The sequence below is a fragment of the Carcharodon carcharias genome, chromosome 4, assembly GCF_017639515.1.
Source record: "Carcharodon carcharias isolate sCarCar2 chromosome 4, sCarCar2.pri, whole genome shotgun sequence".
Classification (NCBI taxonomy): Eukaryota; Metazoa; Chordata; class Chondrichthyes; order Lamniformes; family Lamnidae; genus Carcharodon; species Carcharodon carcharias.
Genome location: NC_054470.1, coordinates 124,030,746 through 124,048,680, shown reverse-complemented (window position 1 = coordinate 124,048,680; position 17,935 = coordinate 124,030,746). Strand labels below are relative to the sequence as shown.

Genomic DNA, 17,935 nt, shown 5'->3' with positions numbered 1-17,935 from the left:
TTCTTATGTGTTTTTTAATTCCTTCACAGAGTGTCGGCTTTGCTGGCTGGGCCAGCATTTAGTGCTCATCCCTAGTTGCCCTTAAGAGGGTTGTGGTGAACTGCCTTCTTGAACCACTGCAGTCCATATGGTGTAGGTACACCCACAATGCTGTTAGGAAGGGAGTTCCAGGATTTTGACCCAGCGACAGTGAAGGAACGGTGATATATTCCCAGGTCAGGATGGTGAGTGACTTGGAGGGGAATTTCCAGTTGGTGATGTGACCATGTGTCTGCTGCCCTTGTCCTTCTAGATGGTAGTGGTCGTGCGTTTGGAAGGGCTATCTAAAGAACCTTGGTTAATTCCTGTAGTGCATCTTCTAGATGGTATTCACTGCTGCTACTGTGCATCAATGGTGGAGGCAGTGAATATTTGTGGATGTGGTGCCCAACGCGGGCTGCTTTGTCCTGGACAGTGTCAAGCTTCTTGAGTGTTGTGGGACCTTCACTCATCCAGGCAAGTGGGGAGTATTCCAATACACTCCTGACTTGTGCCTTGTCGATGGTGGACAGGCTTTGGGGAGTCAGGAGATGAGTTACTCATCGCAGGATTCCTAGCTTCTGACCTGCTCTTATAGCCACAGTTTTTATATGGCTAGTCCAGTTCAGATTCTGGTCAATGGTGACCCCCAGAATGTTGATAGTGGGGTATTCATGCCATTGAACGCGATGGTTAGACTCTCTCTTGTTGGAGATGGTCATTGTCTGGCACTTGTGTTGCACGAATGTTACTTGCCCAAGCCTGAATCTTGTCCAGGCCTTGCTGCATTTGTACATGGACTGCTTCAGTATCCGAGAAGTCACAAATGTTGCTGAACATTGTGCAATCATCAGGGAACATCCCCACTTCTGACTTTATGATGGAAGGAAGGATGGATGAAGCAGCTGAAGATGGTTGGCCCAAGGACACTACCATGAGGAACTTCTGCACTGATGTCCCGGAACTGAGATGACTGACCTCCAACAACCACAGCTATCTTCCTTTGTGCTAGGTTTAACTCCAACCAGTGGAGAATTGTCGCCCTAATCCCCCATTGACTCCAGCTTTGCTCCGGCTCCTTAATGCCACACTCGGTAAATTATGGCTTTGATGTCAAGGGTAGTCACTGTCACCTCACCTCGGGAGTCCAGCTCTTTTGCCCATGTTCGAACCAAGGCTTTAATGAGGTCAGGAGCTGAGTGGCCCTGGTGAGCCCTGAGCATCAGTGAACAGGTTATTGCTAAGCAAGTGCCACTTGATAGCACTGTTGCTGACCCCTTCCGTTACTTTACTGATGGTCAAAAGTAGGCTGATGGGGCGGTAATTGGCTGGGTTGGATTTGTCCTGCTTTTTGTGTACAGGACATACCTGGGCAATTTTCCACATAGCTGGGTAGATGCTAGTGTTGTTATTGTACTGGAACAGCTTGGTTAGGGAGCGTGGCAAGTTTTTTTTAATATTATTTGTCGATGGGATGTGGGCGCCACTGGGCTAGGCCAGCATTTATTGCCCATCCATAATTGCCCTTGTCAGAGGACATTTAAGAGCCAACCATATTGCTGTGGGTCTGGATTCACACGCAGGCCAGACCAGGTAAGGACGGCAGGTTTCCTTCCCTAAAGGGTATTGGTGAACCAAATGTGTTTTTATAACAATCCGCAATGGTTTCATTATTAGCCTTATCTTTTGTCCTGATGTGCAGGGCTTCCCCATCATTGAGGATGGGGATATTTGTTGAGCCTCCTCAGTGAGCTGTTTAGTTCTCCACCACCATTCATAACAGGATGTAGCAGGGCTGCAGAGCTTGGATCTGATCCATTGGTTGTGGGATCGCTTAGCTCTGTCCAACACTTGCTGCTTATGTTGTTTGGCACACAAGTAGTCCTGTGTTATAGCTTCACCAGGTTGACTTCTCATTTTTATGTCTGCCTGGTTCTGCTCCTGACATGCCCTCCAAGCTCTTCAGTGAACCAAGTTTGATCCCTGGTTTGGTGGTAACCGGAGAGTCGGGTATATTCTGGGAAATGAGGTTACAGATTGTGTTTGAGTACAATTCTGCTGCTTCTGCTGGCCCACAGCGCCTCATAGATGCCCAGTCTTGAATTGCTAGATCTGTTCAAAATCCATCCCATTTAGCATGGTGGCAATTCCACACAACACAATGTGAAGGTGGGACTGTGTGGTGGTCACTCCTACTGATACTGCCATGGACAGATGCATTTGCAGCAAGCAGGTTGGTGAGGATGAGGTCGAGTATGTTTTTCTCTCTTGTTTCTCTCACCACCTGCAACAGACACAATCTAGCAGCTGTGTCCTTTAGGACTCAGCATGCTCAGCCAGTTGTGATGCTACGAAGTCACTCTTTGTGATGGATATTGAAGTCCCCCACCTGGAGTACATTCTGCGCCCCTGCCATCCTCAGTACTTTCTCCAAGTGGTGTTCAACATGGAGAAAGCACTGATTTATCAGCTGAGGAAGGGCAGTACGTGATAATCAGCAGGAGGTTTTCTTGTCCATTTTTGATCTGACCCCCATGAGACTTGGTGTCTGGAGTCGATGTTGAGGAAACTCAACCCAAGGCAACTCCCTCCCGACTGTATACCATAGTGCTGCCACCTCTACTGGGTCTGTCCTGTCAGTGGGACAGGATTTACCCAGGGATGGTGATTATGGTGTCTGGGACATTATCTGTAAGATATGATTCCGTGTGGATGACCATGCCAGGCTGTTGACTCGTCTGTGAGACAGCTCTCCCAATTTGGCACTAGCCCCCTGATGCCATGAGACTTCACGGGGTCCAGGGTTGCAGTTGAGGCCTCCCAGGGCAACTCCCTCCTGACCGTATACCACTATGCTGCCATCTCTGCTGGGTCTATCTTGTAGATGGGACGGGACATAATCAGGAATGGTGATGGTGGTGTCTGGGGCATTATCTGTAAGGGTATGATTCCTGAATATGACTATGTCAGGCTATTGCTTGACTAGCCTGTGTGATAGCTCTCCCAATTTTGGCACAAACCCCCAGATGTTTGTAAGGAAGACTTTGTAGGGTCGATGAGGCTGGGTTTGCCGTTTATGTTTCCGATGCCTATCAACAATTTTCTCACTTTACTATTATGGTGAGCAGTGTTTTACCCACCAGCATGAAAAGTGTAACTGACATTGTGACACAGGATTGTCATTATAAAGCAACAAACATTGGGCCAGATTCTATGGTGATATTGATCGTGAAAGTGTCAGTGTTCGCCATCTATATTCCACCGAAACTTACTGCAACATGCAAAATTAAATGCAGAAGTTGCTGTCAGCAATTCTACAGGCTTGGTTTTAACTCTGTATCAGTGAGTAGGATATTGAGTGAGTTAAAATTGCATCATACAATTCTCCATAGAAGAAGCTGTTTCATCCCTGCATGCGCACCCCCCACCACCACCACCCACCCAGCCCAAACTTCTAGCAAACTGCATTCAATGGGAATTCTTTGAACTGACGAGTAATTTGCTCTTGGGCAGTTAGTCTCGCTGTAAAATCCTTGAAAAAATTAAATCTTACTGAATAAGGTGTAACTTGTTTTTTAACAGTGTACTAATTTTATAATTACTGCTAAACACCCTCATTGTCCCTGAAAAACTAATTTTGTATTTGTGGAGTGTCAGTTTTCTCCATTGTGATTAAAAAAAACTCACATAAACTTAAAAATTACATAAGTTTGTCTTTATTTTGGGTTCATTTAACGCAATAATCATCTATTTCACAATCTGAAATTTTAAATTAAATATGAAGGGATTCAGTGCTTTTAACTTCCTAGTTGCTGTCTGTGAGAATATTTCAATGTGATTAACTGCTTACCCAACTTGATGATATCACTGATATTCACACTTGGAGATCCCCTTGACTTGGTGCCAGATTTAAATTGCCATCAGGAGAGGGGAATCCTGTGCCACAGAGATCACTAGACCTATGGGCAGCTTTCCTTGAGATTAGAGGTGACTACAGTTGCTTTGCTGCTGACTGCAAAATTCAGGCCAGTGGTTTGCACTGGAGTACTGCTTTGGGCTGCATTAGAGTGCTTTAGTTGGAGTTTGGTGAGAGACGGACTTTTAAGGGTTAATTTCTATTTAAAGTCTTATCTTTCTTGAATTTAGCAACTAACTAATAGTTGCTCTGTTTTGGGAGAAGCTGAGTTTTAGTTTAACTTGGGGTTATTTGGGCTCGGCTTGCAACTGCAGCTAGTAAATTAGTTAACTGGCTTAAACAGGTTTTCAGAAGCTAGACTCAGATGGCATAAAAGCAAGCCATCTACAGCATTGCTTTTGTCTGCATTGGAGTGCTGTTTTGGGCTGCATGAGTGTGCTTCAATTGGAGTTTGGTGAGAGAGGGAGTTTGCTGAAGAGGGAAGGAGATGGTCCTTTCATTTTCTACCTTTCTTCAGTAAGAAGAGTGGTGGCCTCGATAAGTAGGACCTGCTAAATATTTCTTCTATCCTTAATATTCTCTAAACTAGAGGAAGTAAAAGTAGACGGAATGATTTAAGGGTAAGTCATTGCAGGGCAACTCGGCCAAGTGGAATGCACCTCCTGTGCGATGTTGAAAGTCAGGAACACTTCCAGTGTCCAGGGCAACCATGTGTGCAGGAATTGTCCCCAGCTACAGCTACTTGAAATCCATGTTTTGGAGCTGAGGAGCATTCACAAGGATGAGATCTTCGTGGATATCACGTTCACCGAGGTGGTCATACCGCAGGTAAAGAGTGCACAGGCAGAAAGGGAATGGGTGACCGCTAGACAGAGTAAAAGCGCTAGGCAGGTAGTGCAGGAGTCTCCTGGGTCCATCTCCCTCTCCAACAGATTTTCCATTTTGGGTACTTCTGGGGGAGATGGTTTCTCAGGGGAATGAAGCAAGAGTCAGGTCCATGGCACCACGAGTGGCTCAGCTGCATGGTGGTGGTGGTGGGTGGGGGGGCATGGGCTGGGAGAGTGGCAGAGCAATATTGATAGGGAACGGATAGACATTTCTGTGGCTGCAGACATGACACCAGGATGGTATGTTGCCTCCCTGGTGCCAGGGTCAAGGATGTCACTGAACGGTTGCAGAACATTCTAAAGGTGGAGGGTGTACAGCCAAAGGTTGTGGTCCATATCGGTACCAACAACATAGGCGAAAAGAGGGATGAGATCCTGAAAGCAGAATACAGGGATTTAGGAAATAAATTTAAAAAGCAAGACCTCAAAGATAGTAGTCTCAGGATTACTCCCAGTGCCACCTGCTGGTGAGATCAGGATTAGGAGAATAGGCCAGATGACTGCGTGGCTGGAGAGATGGTGGAGGAGGGAGGAATTTAGATTCCTGAGGCATTGGGACTGATTCTGGGGAAGATAGGACTTGTACAAGCTGGACGGGCTGTACCCCAGCAGGACCGGGACCAATATCCTTTCAGGAGTATTTACTTGTATTGTGGAGGCGGGTTTAAATTAGATTGGCAGAGGGTTGGGAATCTGAGCTGGGAGACACAAGGGAGGGAAACAAAAATAGGAATGAAAGACAGAAAAGTAGAAAGCAAAAGTGGAAGACAGAGGAAACAAGGCCTAGCAGCAAATAGGGCCATAGTACAAAGAAATGTGTAAAAATGTTGAAAAGACAAGTCTAAAGGCACTGTATCTGAGTGCATGGAGCACTCACAACACAGTAGATGATTTAGCAATGGAAGTAGATGTAAATGGGTGCGATATGATAGCGATTACAGAGACATGGCTGCAGGGTGACCAAGGCTAGGAACTGAATATCCAAGGGTGCTTGATATTTAGGATGGGCAGGCAAAAAGGCAAAGGAGATGATGTGGCGTTATTAACTAACGATGAAATCAGTGCGACAGTGAGAGGATATTGGCTCAGAAAATCTAGACATAGAATCAGTCTTGGTGGAGCTAAAAAGCAACAAAGGGCAGAAAACATTAGTGGGAGTTATCTATAGGCCTCTAAACAGTAGTGATAAGGTAGGGGACAGCACTATACAGTAAACGAGAGATGTGTGTGACAAGGATGCCACAGTAATCATGGGTGACTTTATATATAGACTGGGCAAAACAAATTAGCAATAATACTGTGGCGAATTAATTTCTCGACTTGTACGAGATGGTTTTTTAGACCAGTATGGCGAGGAACCAACGAGGGAACAAGCTATCCTAGATTTGGTATTGTGCAATGAGAAGGGTTTAATTAATAATTTTGTTGTGTGGTGTCCTTTAGGGAACAGTGACCATAACATGATAGAATTCTTCATTAGGATGGAAATGAAGTAGTCCGATCTGAAACTAGGACCCTAAATCTTAACAAAAGAAACTACAAAGGTATGAGGCGTGAGTTGGCTAAGATAGATTGGGTCCTTCATTAAAAGGTGGTTAGACAATGGCCAATATTTAAGGAACGAATGTATGCATTGCAACAGTTGTACATTCCTTTCTGGTGCAAAAACACAATAGGAAAAGTGGCCCAACCATGGCTAACAAAAGCAATTAAGGATAGTATTAGATCCAAAGAGGAGTCATATGAAGTTGATAGAAAAAGTAGCAAGCCCAAAGATTGAGAGCAGTTTAGAATTCAGCAAAGGAGGACCAAGAGATTGATTAAGAGGGGAAAAATAGAGTATGAGAGTAAACTTGCAAGGAATATAAAAGCGGACTGTAAAAGTTTCTCTAAGTGTGTAAAAAGAAAAAGATTAGTGAAGACAAATGTAGGTCCCTTGCAGTCTGAAACGGGAGAATTTATAATAGAAAACAAGGTAATGGCAGAGCAATCAAACAACGACTTTAGTCCTGTCTTCACAGAGGGAGACACAAATAACTTCCCAGAAATACTAGGGAACCAATGGTAAAGTAAGAAGGAGGAATTGAAGGAAAGTGTTGCTAAAACAATGGTGCTGGAGAAATCAATGGGACTGAATGCCGATAAATCCCCAGGACCCAATAATCTATACCCCAAGGTACTGATTAAGGTGACCATGGAAATGTGTTGGTTGTCATCTTCTAAAATTCTGTAAGTTCTGGAACAGTCCCAACAAATTGGAGGTTGGCAAATGTAACCCCACTATTTAAAAAAGGAGGGAGAAAACAGTGAATCAGAGACTGGTTAGCCTAACATCAGTCATAGGGAAAACGCTAGAGTCTAGGATGTGATAACAGGATACTTTGAAAATATCAACAGGATTAGACAAAGCCATCATGGATTTATAAAAGGGAAACCATGTTTGACAAACCTACTGTAGTTCTTTGAGGATGTAACTAGCAGAATAAATAAGGGAGGACCAGTGGAAAGGTGTATTTGGATTTTTAGAAAGCTTTTGATAAAGTCCCACATAAGAGGTTGGTGTGTAAAATTAAAGCACATGAGATTGGGGGTAATATATTGGCATGGATTAAGAATTGGTTAACAGACAGGAAACAGAGAGTAGGAATAAATGAATATTTTTCAGAATGGCAGACGGTGACTCGTGGGGTACAGCAGGAATCAGTGCTTGGGCCCCAGCTATTCACAATATACATCAATGATCTGAATGAGGGAACCAAATGTAATATTTCCAAGTTTTCTGACGACATGAAAGTTGGTGGGAATGTGAGCAATGAGGAGGGTGTTAAGAGGCTTCAGGGCGATTTGGACAGGTTGAGTGAGTGGGCAAATACATGGCAGATGCAGTATAACATGGATAAGTGTGAAGTTATCCACTTTGGTAGGAAAAATAGAATGGCAGAGTATTATTTAAATGGTGATAGATTGGGAAATGTTAATGTACAAAGGGACCTGGGTATACTTGTACACCAATCTCTGAAAGCAAGCATGCAGGTGCAGCAAACAGTTAAGAAAGCAAATGGTATGTTGGCCTTCATTACGAGAGGACTTGAGTACAGGAGCAAGGATGTCTTACTGCAGCTATACAGGGCCTTGGTGAGACCATACCTGGAGTAGTACTGTGTGCAGTTTTGGCCTTCCTACCTAAGAAAGGGTACACTTGCCATTGAGGGAGTGCAACGAAAGTTCACCAGACTGATTCCTGGGATGGCAGGATTGTCGTATGACTAGGCCTGTATTCACAGGAGTTTAAAAGAATGAGAGGAGATCTCGTTGAAACATCTATAATTCTGACAGGAATGGAAAGACTAGATGCAGGGATGATATTTCCTCTGGCTGGAGGGAGTTGAGAACCAGGGGCCACAGTCTCAGGATATGAGGTAGACCATTTAGGACTGAGATGAGGAGAAACTTCTTCACTCATAGGATGGTGAACCTATGGAATCTTCTACCTGAGAAGGCTGTGGAGGCCAAGTCATTGAATATATTTAATAAGGAAATAGCTTCCTGGATTCTAAAGGCGTCAAGGGGTATGGGGAGAACACGGGAGTGTGGTGTTGAGATAGGGGATCAGCCATTGAATGGCAGAGCAGGCTTGAAGGGCCGAATTACCTACTTCTCTTATTTTCTGTTTCTATTATTGTAAAATGATAACTGGTAGAAGGTAATGATTTTTGCAATCCAGCCTAACCCCTGTCTTGCTGTCAGTGAGTATGAACTGCTTGTGACATTGTTCAAACTCTATTAGTGTACAACCTAATAATCACTCAATTATTTCCATCACCCTCCACACCTTTAGCTCGCAAACCACTTTGCATGGTGTTTCGTTTTAAATTGAGTCCACCTTTATGTAGTTAAATCTTAATTCATTTAATAGCATTCCTATTAATGCTAAATATGTTTGGAGGGAAAGAGGTGTTTTGGAAATGATAGTAATTGCTTTGAATGGCTGTTTATGACTTGCACTTGTCATGTATTTGTGACAGATAGCCTTAATGGTTTTATAATCTGGAGGATTTTGTGACACAACATGGAATCAAAATGAAGTGACCATTGAAGCAAGAGTGACCATTTCAGAGAGTAATGGTTAATTGATATTTTTCAGGCCAGAGGAAGGTTTGTAGTGGAATTCCCCAGGGGTCAATATTGTGACCCTTGCTTTTCCTGATATCTTATGAATGATCTAGACCTTGGTGTAGAGGGAGCAAGTTTCAAAATTTGCAGGCAGATACAAAACTTGGAAGCATCGTAAACTGTGAGGAGTACAATGTAGAACTTCAAAAGGACATTGATAAGTTGATGGAATGGACACATAGGTGGCAGACAGAGTCATAGACGTCTACAGCACAGATAAAGGCCCTTCGGCCCATCGAGTCTGCACCGGTCAAACAAGTACCTAACTATTCTAATCCCATTTTCCAGCACTAGGCCCATAGCCTTGTATGCCATGGCATCGCAAGTGCACATCCAAATACTTCTTAAATGATATGAGGGTTTCTGCCTCTACCACCCTTTCAGGCAGTGAGTTCCAGATTCCCACCACCCTCTGGGTGAAACAATTCTTCCTCACATCCCCTTTAAACCTCCTGCCCCTTACCTTAAATCTGTGCCCCCTGGTTATTGATCCCTTCACCAAGGGGAAAAGTTCCTTCCTGTCTACCCTATCTATGCCCCTCATAATTTTATACACCTCAATCATGTCCCTCCTCAATCTCCTCTGCTCCAGGGAAAATAACCCCAGTCTATCCAATCTCTCCTCTTAACTAAAACTCTCCAGCCCAGGCAACATCCTCTTAAATCTCCTCTGCACTCTCTCCAGTGCAATCACATCCTTCCTATAATGTGGATTCCAGAACTACACGCAGTACTCTAGCTGTGGCCTAACCAGCGTTTAATACATTTCCAGCATATCCTCCCTGCTCTTATATTCTATGCCTCGGCTAATAAAGGCAAGTATCCCATATGCCTTCTTAACCACCTTATCTACCTGTCCTGCTACCTTAAAGGACCGGTGGGCATGCACACCAAGGTCCCTCTGATCCTCGGTACTTCCCAGGGTTCTACCATTCATCGTGTATTCCCGTCCTGCTCAAGTGCATCACCTCACACTTATCCAGATTAAATTCCATTTGCCACTGATCAGCCCATCTGACCAGCCCGTCTATATCCTTCTGTAATCTAAGGCTATCGTCCTCACTATTTATCACCCCACCAATTTTCATGTCATCCTCGAACTTACTGATCAACGCTCCTACTTTCAAGTCTAAATCGTTTATGTATACCACAAACAACAACGATCCCCGTGGAACCCCACTGGACACAGGCATTCAGTCACAAAAACACCCCTCGACTATCACCCTCTGCTCCCTGCCACTCAGTTAATTCTGGATCCAATTTGCCAAATTGCCTTGGATCCCATGAGCTCTTACCTTCGTTATCAGTCTCCCATACGGGACCTTATCAAAAGCCTTGCTGAAGTCCAAGTAGACTATGTCAAATGCATTGCCCTCATCTACATACCTGGTCACCTCTTCGAAAAATTCAATCAAATTGGTCAGACATGACCTCCCCTTGATTAATCCCTGCCTCGCCAAATGTAGATTAATTCTGTCCCTCCAAATTGCTTCCAATAATTTCCCCACCACTGAGGTTAGATTGACTGGCCTGTAGTTCCCTGGTTTATCCCTTCCTCCTTTCTTGAATAACAGTACCACATCGACTGTCCTCCAGTCCTTTGGCACCTTCTCTGTGGCCAGAGAGGGATTGAAAATTATTGCCAGCGCCCCTGCTATCTCCTCCCTTGCCTCACTTAACAGCCTGGGATACATTTCATCCGGGCCTGGACATTTATCTACTTTTAAACCTGCCAGACCACATAGAACCTCCTTCCTTTCTATGCTGATTTCTTTGATTATATCACAGTCCTTCTGCCTGATTTCCATACCCACCTTGTCCCTCTCACTTGTGACCACCGACACAAAGTATTCATTTAGAACCCTACCTACGTCTTCCAGCTCCACACACAAATTACCACTATGGTCCTTAATGGACCCTACTCTTTCCCTAGTTATACACTTACTCTTAATGTACTTGTAAAATGTGAAGTTCAATACGTAGAAATGTGAGGCGATACATTTTGGTAGGAAGAACATGGAACGACAGTATAAAAGGGGGTATTCTAAAGGGGTGCAGGAGCAGAGAAACCTCGGTACACATGTGCAAAAGTCATTAAAAGTGGCAGGACAGGTTGAGAGAGCAGTTAATACAGCATAAAGTATGCTCAGCTTTATTAATAAGAGCGTAAAGTACAAGAGCAAGGAGGTTATGTTGAACTTGTATAGGATGCTGGTTAGACATCAGCTGGAGTATTATGTACATCTCTGGGTGCAGCATTTTAGGAAGGATGTTAAGGCGTTGGAGAGACAGCAGAAGAGGTTTACAAGAAAAGTTCCAGGGATGAGGAACTTCAGTTATGAAGTAGGTTAGAGAAGTTGGGACTCTTTTTCTTGGAGGAAAGAAGGCTTGAGGGGAGATTTGATAGAGGTATTCAAAATCTCAAGGGGTCTGGACAGAGCAGATAGGGAGAAACTGTTCCACTCGTGAAATGATTGAGAACAAGAGGGCACAGATTTAAAGTAATTGGCAAAAGAAGCAAAAGCAAGATGAGAAACGTTTTCGCACGGTGCATGGTTAGGGTCTGGAATGCGCTGCTTGAGAATGGTGGAGGTAGGTTCAACTGAGGCATTAAAGAGGGAATTAAATGATTATTTGCAAAGAAACAATCTGCAGGGTTATAGGGAGAATGGTAGGAGAATGGCATTAGGTGAAAGGTTCATTCTGAGAGGCGGTGCAGACATGATGGGCCTACTGATGATCTCCTGCTTCATAACAATTCTGTGATTCTGTGAATATATATGTTATGCTGGCCACTCAGCGCACATGCAGAGAACTAAAATAGATGACGGTGGTGAGCCTTGGAAATTATGGGGACGCAATTAAACATTGCTTTGCCATTTCTCGCGTGCAAAATGTATCCACAACCTACCAATGTTTATTGACAATTGCATACAAACAAAATATGTGGTGCGTTGATAACCACATTGATTAGAGTGCCTCATAGTAATTGTGGACACCTGCCTGAAACAAGCATTCGGCCCATTGCCTAGGCAAGTGGATAGCCTAACGTTTGTTTCAGGTCCCTTTGTTAAATTTGATTGTGTCTGACCACAGCGTGTGCTATGCATGTCACAGTTAGTTTCCTCACTCCTTAAAGCAACCATACCAATAATCTATAAAGAGGTTGCTACCAAGAACGAAGTTTAAATAAATGTTTAGCTAGCCTGAATATGGAGTTAGGAGGACCAGAAATGCTCCTCTTGGCTCCATGTAGAAGTTACTGCCCTCCCAGCCACTGCTTGCTCCCTTCCCAATCAATTATAAATAACAGGTGTGAAATAATTCATTTTATAATGTTTTCCATGATTCCTGCATTGCTGGGGCTAAAACTTTGAACAAAATTAATACATATTCTAATACCTTTTAGAAAGAGAGAGATTCAGTGTGGCTGAATGTTTTTATAATGAGAGCCATAAAATCTGGCTTGCATTTTTTGTACCAGCATCTCTGCAACAGTGCCCAATATATTTCAGAGCTCCTACTTGTATATGTTATCAAAACTCAGCCCCTTTTATCTGGAGCTCCCCTTTACAGGCAATGATGCATTTCTTCCATGATTGCCCTCCTCTAAATTAACTTATAGTATACTTGTTTTTCTAGTCTCTGCAATACAAACATAGAGATTCAACCTCAACCATTCAAAACATATTATAAAACAGTATAAAGTAATTGAACACATATCAGTAAAGTAAGCTTTTAACTCTACCCTCTTTTAAATTCATGTCACTCATAAGTTAGGTTTTTGCCAGCTTAAATAGTCTACTTGACTATATGTTTGATTTTCACAAATGAAAATTAATGGACAGCCACCCCCAGAAACAACTGACCAGTTGAAAAAGGGGTGGATGACCATCCAAACACAAAATGTTAATGTGCAGAAAGAAGACATGTACCCCCTAAAAAAACAAAAAATATTTTACCCAAGTTGCTGCAAACATCAGAGTAGCTCAACAACAGGAGAGCATTATTGTTTTAAAAAATGCTTTAAAATTGTTCCAGGTTACAGGATGTCACCACCGCAGAAATGTCCAGAGGAAATATATAACATAATGCTGAGATGCTGGGAATATAAACCAGAAAATCGACCAAATTTCAGTGATGTGTACAAAGAACTCTTGTGCATCAAGAAGAAGATAACGTAGTAACACAGGGTGTAAATGCTGACTGTAGGAAATTCAGTGTTCAGTTATTGCAAAAATCAGGAGTCACAAGATACCATTTTTTCTTCAATATATTGTAATTAAAATTATGTACGCTTGTTATATCGCATCAGCATGTTTTTGTTGTAACTTATAAACATTTGTTTCCTGTTTTGGTTTTGGCCTATAAATATTTGTAAGGTACATCATGGAGAAAAGGCTTCTCAAAGCATTAAAAAACATACAATGCAAAATATTTCCACATCTAACTTCACGAAGAAGTAAAATTCTGTGGTTGTCATTTTCATAAAATGTAAATAATAGAGCACAGCAGAGTATGGTATGTTTACTTGGAGCTATTGAGATGCAATTCAAAGATTTTCTGTAGCGCTGACCCTGAATCTGATCTATTTTAAATTGGTATTTTCAAACTCAAATAATACTTACTACAGACGACAAAGAAAAATATGTTCCTGAGATGGTGATTCTTTCCATAAATTTTTTGAAAAGCACTGAACTGTCCAGATTGGCCATATAAAGCATCAACAATACCAGCAAGACGTGTGTATGGTAATCTTATGCCATAACTGTTTGCGTATCCACATAATTCTTTGATTTGCAGTTGTTGCAAACATTAGGATAAGCCTTCCATGATGTGCCTGAGATTCCAAAGTGCTGTACTGTACAGTGCAAGTACCCTCACTTTTTTAAAATCAAAAAATGTTAATCCTGTTGTTTGGTTTACTTCAGTTTTGAGACCTTTGATCTTTTTGGCTTCCAAATACACCTTGTAGTCTGACTCTTAAAATGTTTTAATATTTTGCAAACAGTACTGGGCATTTGGCCAAGCTTTAACAGGAACTACATTATTTTGCTGTCCATATATTGTTGCTGATAAGTTAACCCTTTGAGTATTAACTGACCTCACCTGCTTTCAGGGAAACTGAAATAATTATTTCTTTTAATTTCTAATGACCAATCATTTAAAATAGGATTAGAGAAGCATGCAGAACCATGTAGTGTTTCTTACTGCATAACTGCTCAGAAATAATCCTCCAAATTATAACTAATTTTTTATTTTGGTGATGTAATGTTATTGTTGATGAATTTTACTTTATCATAATTACTTCTGATTCAGTGATCACATACACCATTTTTAGTCAATTTTTTATACTCTATTATAAATAGAGTATGGTTATGTTGCTTTAGCATGCACAAAAACCTCCATAACCAAGCTGGTGTGGCACAGTCTTGTACATGTTTTGACAGGGTGCAAACTCGACTGGAGACTAATCTGCAGAATGGGTCTCATCCCCTGCTCTGTTTCTGTCACAATGTTTTCAATGTGAATTTATGCAACTAGCACAGAGGCATCAACTTCTGATGTCAATGTGAACATCAAACAATCACAAGAGGCCATAAAAAGGGAGTTGTAATGAAACTGTGATGTTTCAGAACTTAAAATGCTTATCATGCCTTCAATGCTTAGATACCTGCAGTGCTTTCAGGCTGGTTCCAATATCTCTTCTCCACATTTACCTCCTCGGCCTTGCTCTGACCTTTTAAGAATTGTAGAAAATTTCATCATTCCAAACAAGCTGTCCAAGAGAACATCTGTTTCAGAAAATAGTGCTTGGATAAAGATTCACTGGCGTGACACTGAACCAGCCTCTTAATTCATGAATCAAGTTATTGAATCATCTAGATGTGTTCTGTATGCTTCACTAGTCATGGCTTTTTATATGTTTTTATCCACATCTGAATCTTTTTCTAAAACTATGTTGAACATTATGGTATTTGGAAATGATTATAGCACATTGATCTGCAGTGCTCTTGAAAATCTCATTTTTTGGACTGTAAGACTAGGGTCAAACTGAGATGCAGTAACAAAGATAAAATACCTTGATATCCTGTACTGTAAATCATGATCTTAATGGTAATGTTTGCAATATCTCCAAAACTGCAGATTTAACATTTCATGGTTTTGTTTTTCAAATATGTTTACAAGGTATGAACTACCTTTCAGTTTGTTTAACGTTTAGTCAATTTTGATCTTTGACAAGTTTGGAATTTGCAGAAAATAATGTGATTTACAGTACATCTAAAACTAAGCCTGTCATAAACAACAGTACAATATGTAGGAATTTTATGGATTCAGACTCTAAGGAATTACTGTATTAATAGAAAGCTAAATAAGCTGTGCTTAGTATATTTTAAGTACTTTGTACAGCATTTACCGAAAATTTATAACATTATTTAACAGCATTTCTACTGATTTTATTTGAGTGTTGTAGCTAATCCATTGTAAGGTCTTTTGTTCCAAAAAGAATGAAGTTTACGTTTATGCCCCAATATTTCCACAGACAGTGAATATTTAATTGCCTTCACTGCACAGTTTCAAAGCAAATTCAGCTTTACACATGGAAATCAATGCTTGGTAAGTTCCACAGAAAATGTTTAAGTGCAGTAAGAGCATTAAATATTTATAGGAACATCAGTATTTTTAAACTGGTGATCTGGGTGCTGCAGAGAAGTTTCAGCTTTACTGGTAAATCACGTTGTCCTGTTATAACCATCTTTTTCAACCGAGTGTAGTCACAGTAAAATCAGTAAATTCTTTTAGGTTTTGAAAATGGTTCTGTTGCCAAACCAATTCCAGGATGATCATAATTGCCATAAACGGACTGATTTACTGTGGGCAGCGTGCCTCCATTCCGAAGTGGTGTGCGAACCAAATCTTAAAATATATTTTCTCTTCATGATAAAAAGCCATAAAGTCATATTTGAACAATGTGATTGGCATTATCTAGCCATTGGTAGAGATTATTAAAAAAGACTGTCTCTAATTTAAGTGATTGTATGGACATTTAAATTTGCATTCTGATCACTGTAATAAGTTCACCATAGAATTCAATGGTGTACTTTGTCGCAAAAGATTACATGAAATTCAATGAAAATGCTGTTTCTGAATATCCACAACATTAGAATCCTAAGCAAGATGCTGCATTCTAAAGTAGACTTATCTAACAGCCACCTTTGGGAGAGAATGCAAGCAGTCTCGTAATACAGGTAAAAATCTTATTAATAGATGAGACTGATATTTGCTTAAAATCTGTGAAGACGTGAGATTTTACATTGAATAAGTAAATATAAACAGGAGAAGAAAAATGTGGGAGACTGTTTATGTCAGTGTGCCATATGAGTATCATAATATGTCACTGCTCAAACCCTTGTAATTTTTTTCAATTTTTATCTGAGCAGTACAGGGAATTGTCACTTTGTTCTCTCAACAAGACAGCCTAAAGTTGAAACTAACCCAAATTAATGAGAGAAAACTTTCTTGTATATGCTGCCTGTATGACTGTATGTGACATAAGTTCATATAGTCTGCACCTTTATTCTGGTTGGCACAAATCCACACATTTTAGCTTCTATACAAAGAATAGGCCTCACCTTTTGCTCTGATATAGGTGTGACTATATATAAATGCAGAATGTTTTGGCTACACTTTTTTAAATCAGCGTTTCAGTATAAAAATTGATCTTGCCTGATGTCCCATTGTTCTCCAATTTCAAGCTGCCACAGACAAGTGGTAATAAACCTTCAATATCCTGCTATGTGCCATACATATTGCCTTTATATGAACCAAATGGTATTTTTTCTATTCTTTAACTTATATAATAATGAGTGAAACAGCAAGTTGTGTTGTGCTTTTCAAAAGCTCCAGTAGTATTTCATTTTGTGCCACAATAAAGACTGAAATTCCGATTTTTAAAAAAATATGAAAGCGCACCTTTTCTTTTTCTAATTTTAAGCTTCCATTTTTAAAGAAAATACATTTTCAACACTGGAACTATGTGATTCTTTTAAATGTCTTAAACTTTCTGTCAAAGGCTAAAATGTACTTTTAAAAGTAAATGTTCACTTTAAAATTAAAGTCTTACTTTTCAGGATGTATATATATTTCTGCCCCAAAACAATAAAAAGAAAATCAGACTGAATTCTGATGGTGTCCATTGGGGGAGTAATGTTCAAAATATCAGAGACAGAAAAACTTGTCTTTTGTAATTTTTAAACACAATCCTGTGTTGTAACATTTATTTATTTTGTACATTTTTACATTGAATTTACAGGAATTTTGAAATGACTTTATTGGTTATCAATATTCTCTGTATTCTCTGCTCTTGTGAATTGCAGACTTGTTCCTGAACTGCTTCTGTCATATTGGACCAAATACCACTAACAAGTCTGCTGTTGATATTTATACTGTAATCTCTTAATAAACAGAATGGATTGTCAGCATTATCTTAGTCTTTTTCTTTTAGCAATACTGCTGAAAAAAGAGATATGTCAAAGCTTTTCATCCTGCACTGATTGGTTGCCAAGTGAACTCTGATTGGTAGAAGCGTTGCCATGGAGAATGCACTAGTGATGGTGACTGACAGTTAACTGCCAAACATTGTTTGAAATTTAAACCAGGCGGCTTAACCCTAATTGGTCAAGGCATGGTCCTGAGGAATGAATCAGCGAACAGGTGTAATGTGTGTACATGTTCTTTCTATCTGCAAAGAACAGGGTTCTATGTTTTTATATATGTAGCTTACAGTACACGCAAATGTGCCACACTGCAAGCCCGACTGACAATCTTAAATTAATTGTTAGAGTAATTCTTAGCACACTGAGGACTATTTAGCAAATGTCCCAATGGCTGTTTGCAATGTACAGACCATACCCAACAGTCCCATGTTTGCAAAATAGGG

General features: G+C 40.8%; 1 protein-coding gene across 1 annotated transcript in view; it reads left to right on the top strand.

Moving 5' to 3' along the window:
- fer (fer (fps/fes related) tyrosine kinase) overlaps window positions 1-17,477 on the top strand; it is a 416,238-nt gene extending 398,761 nt beyond the window's left edge. Inside the window, exon 19 of the mRNA XM_041185738.1 lies at window positions 13,036-17,477. Coding sequence (XP_041041672.1) covers window positions 13,036-13,178 — 143 coding nt within the window. The 3' untranslated portion in view covers window positions 13,179-17,477. The remainder of the gene's footprint in view (window positions 1-13,035) is intronic.
- The last annotated feature ends 458 nt before the right edge of the window (window positions 17,478-17,935 follow it).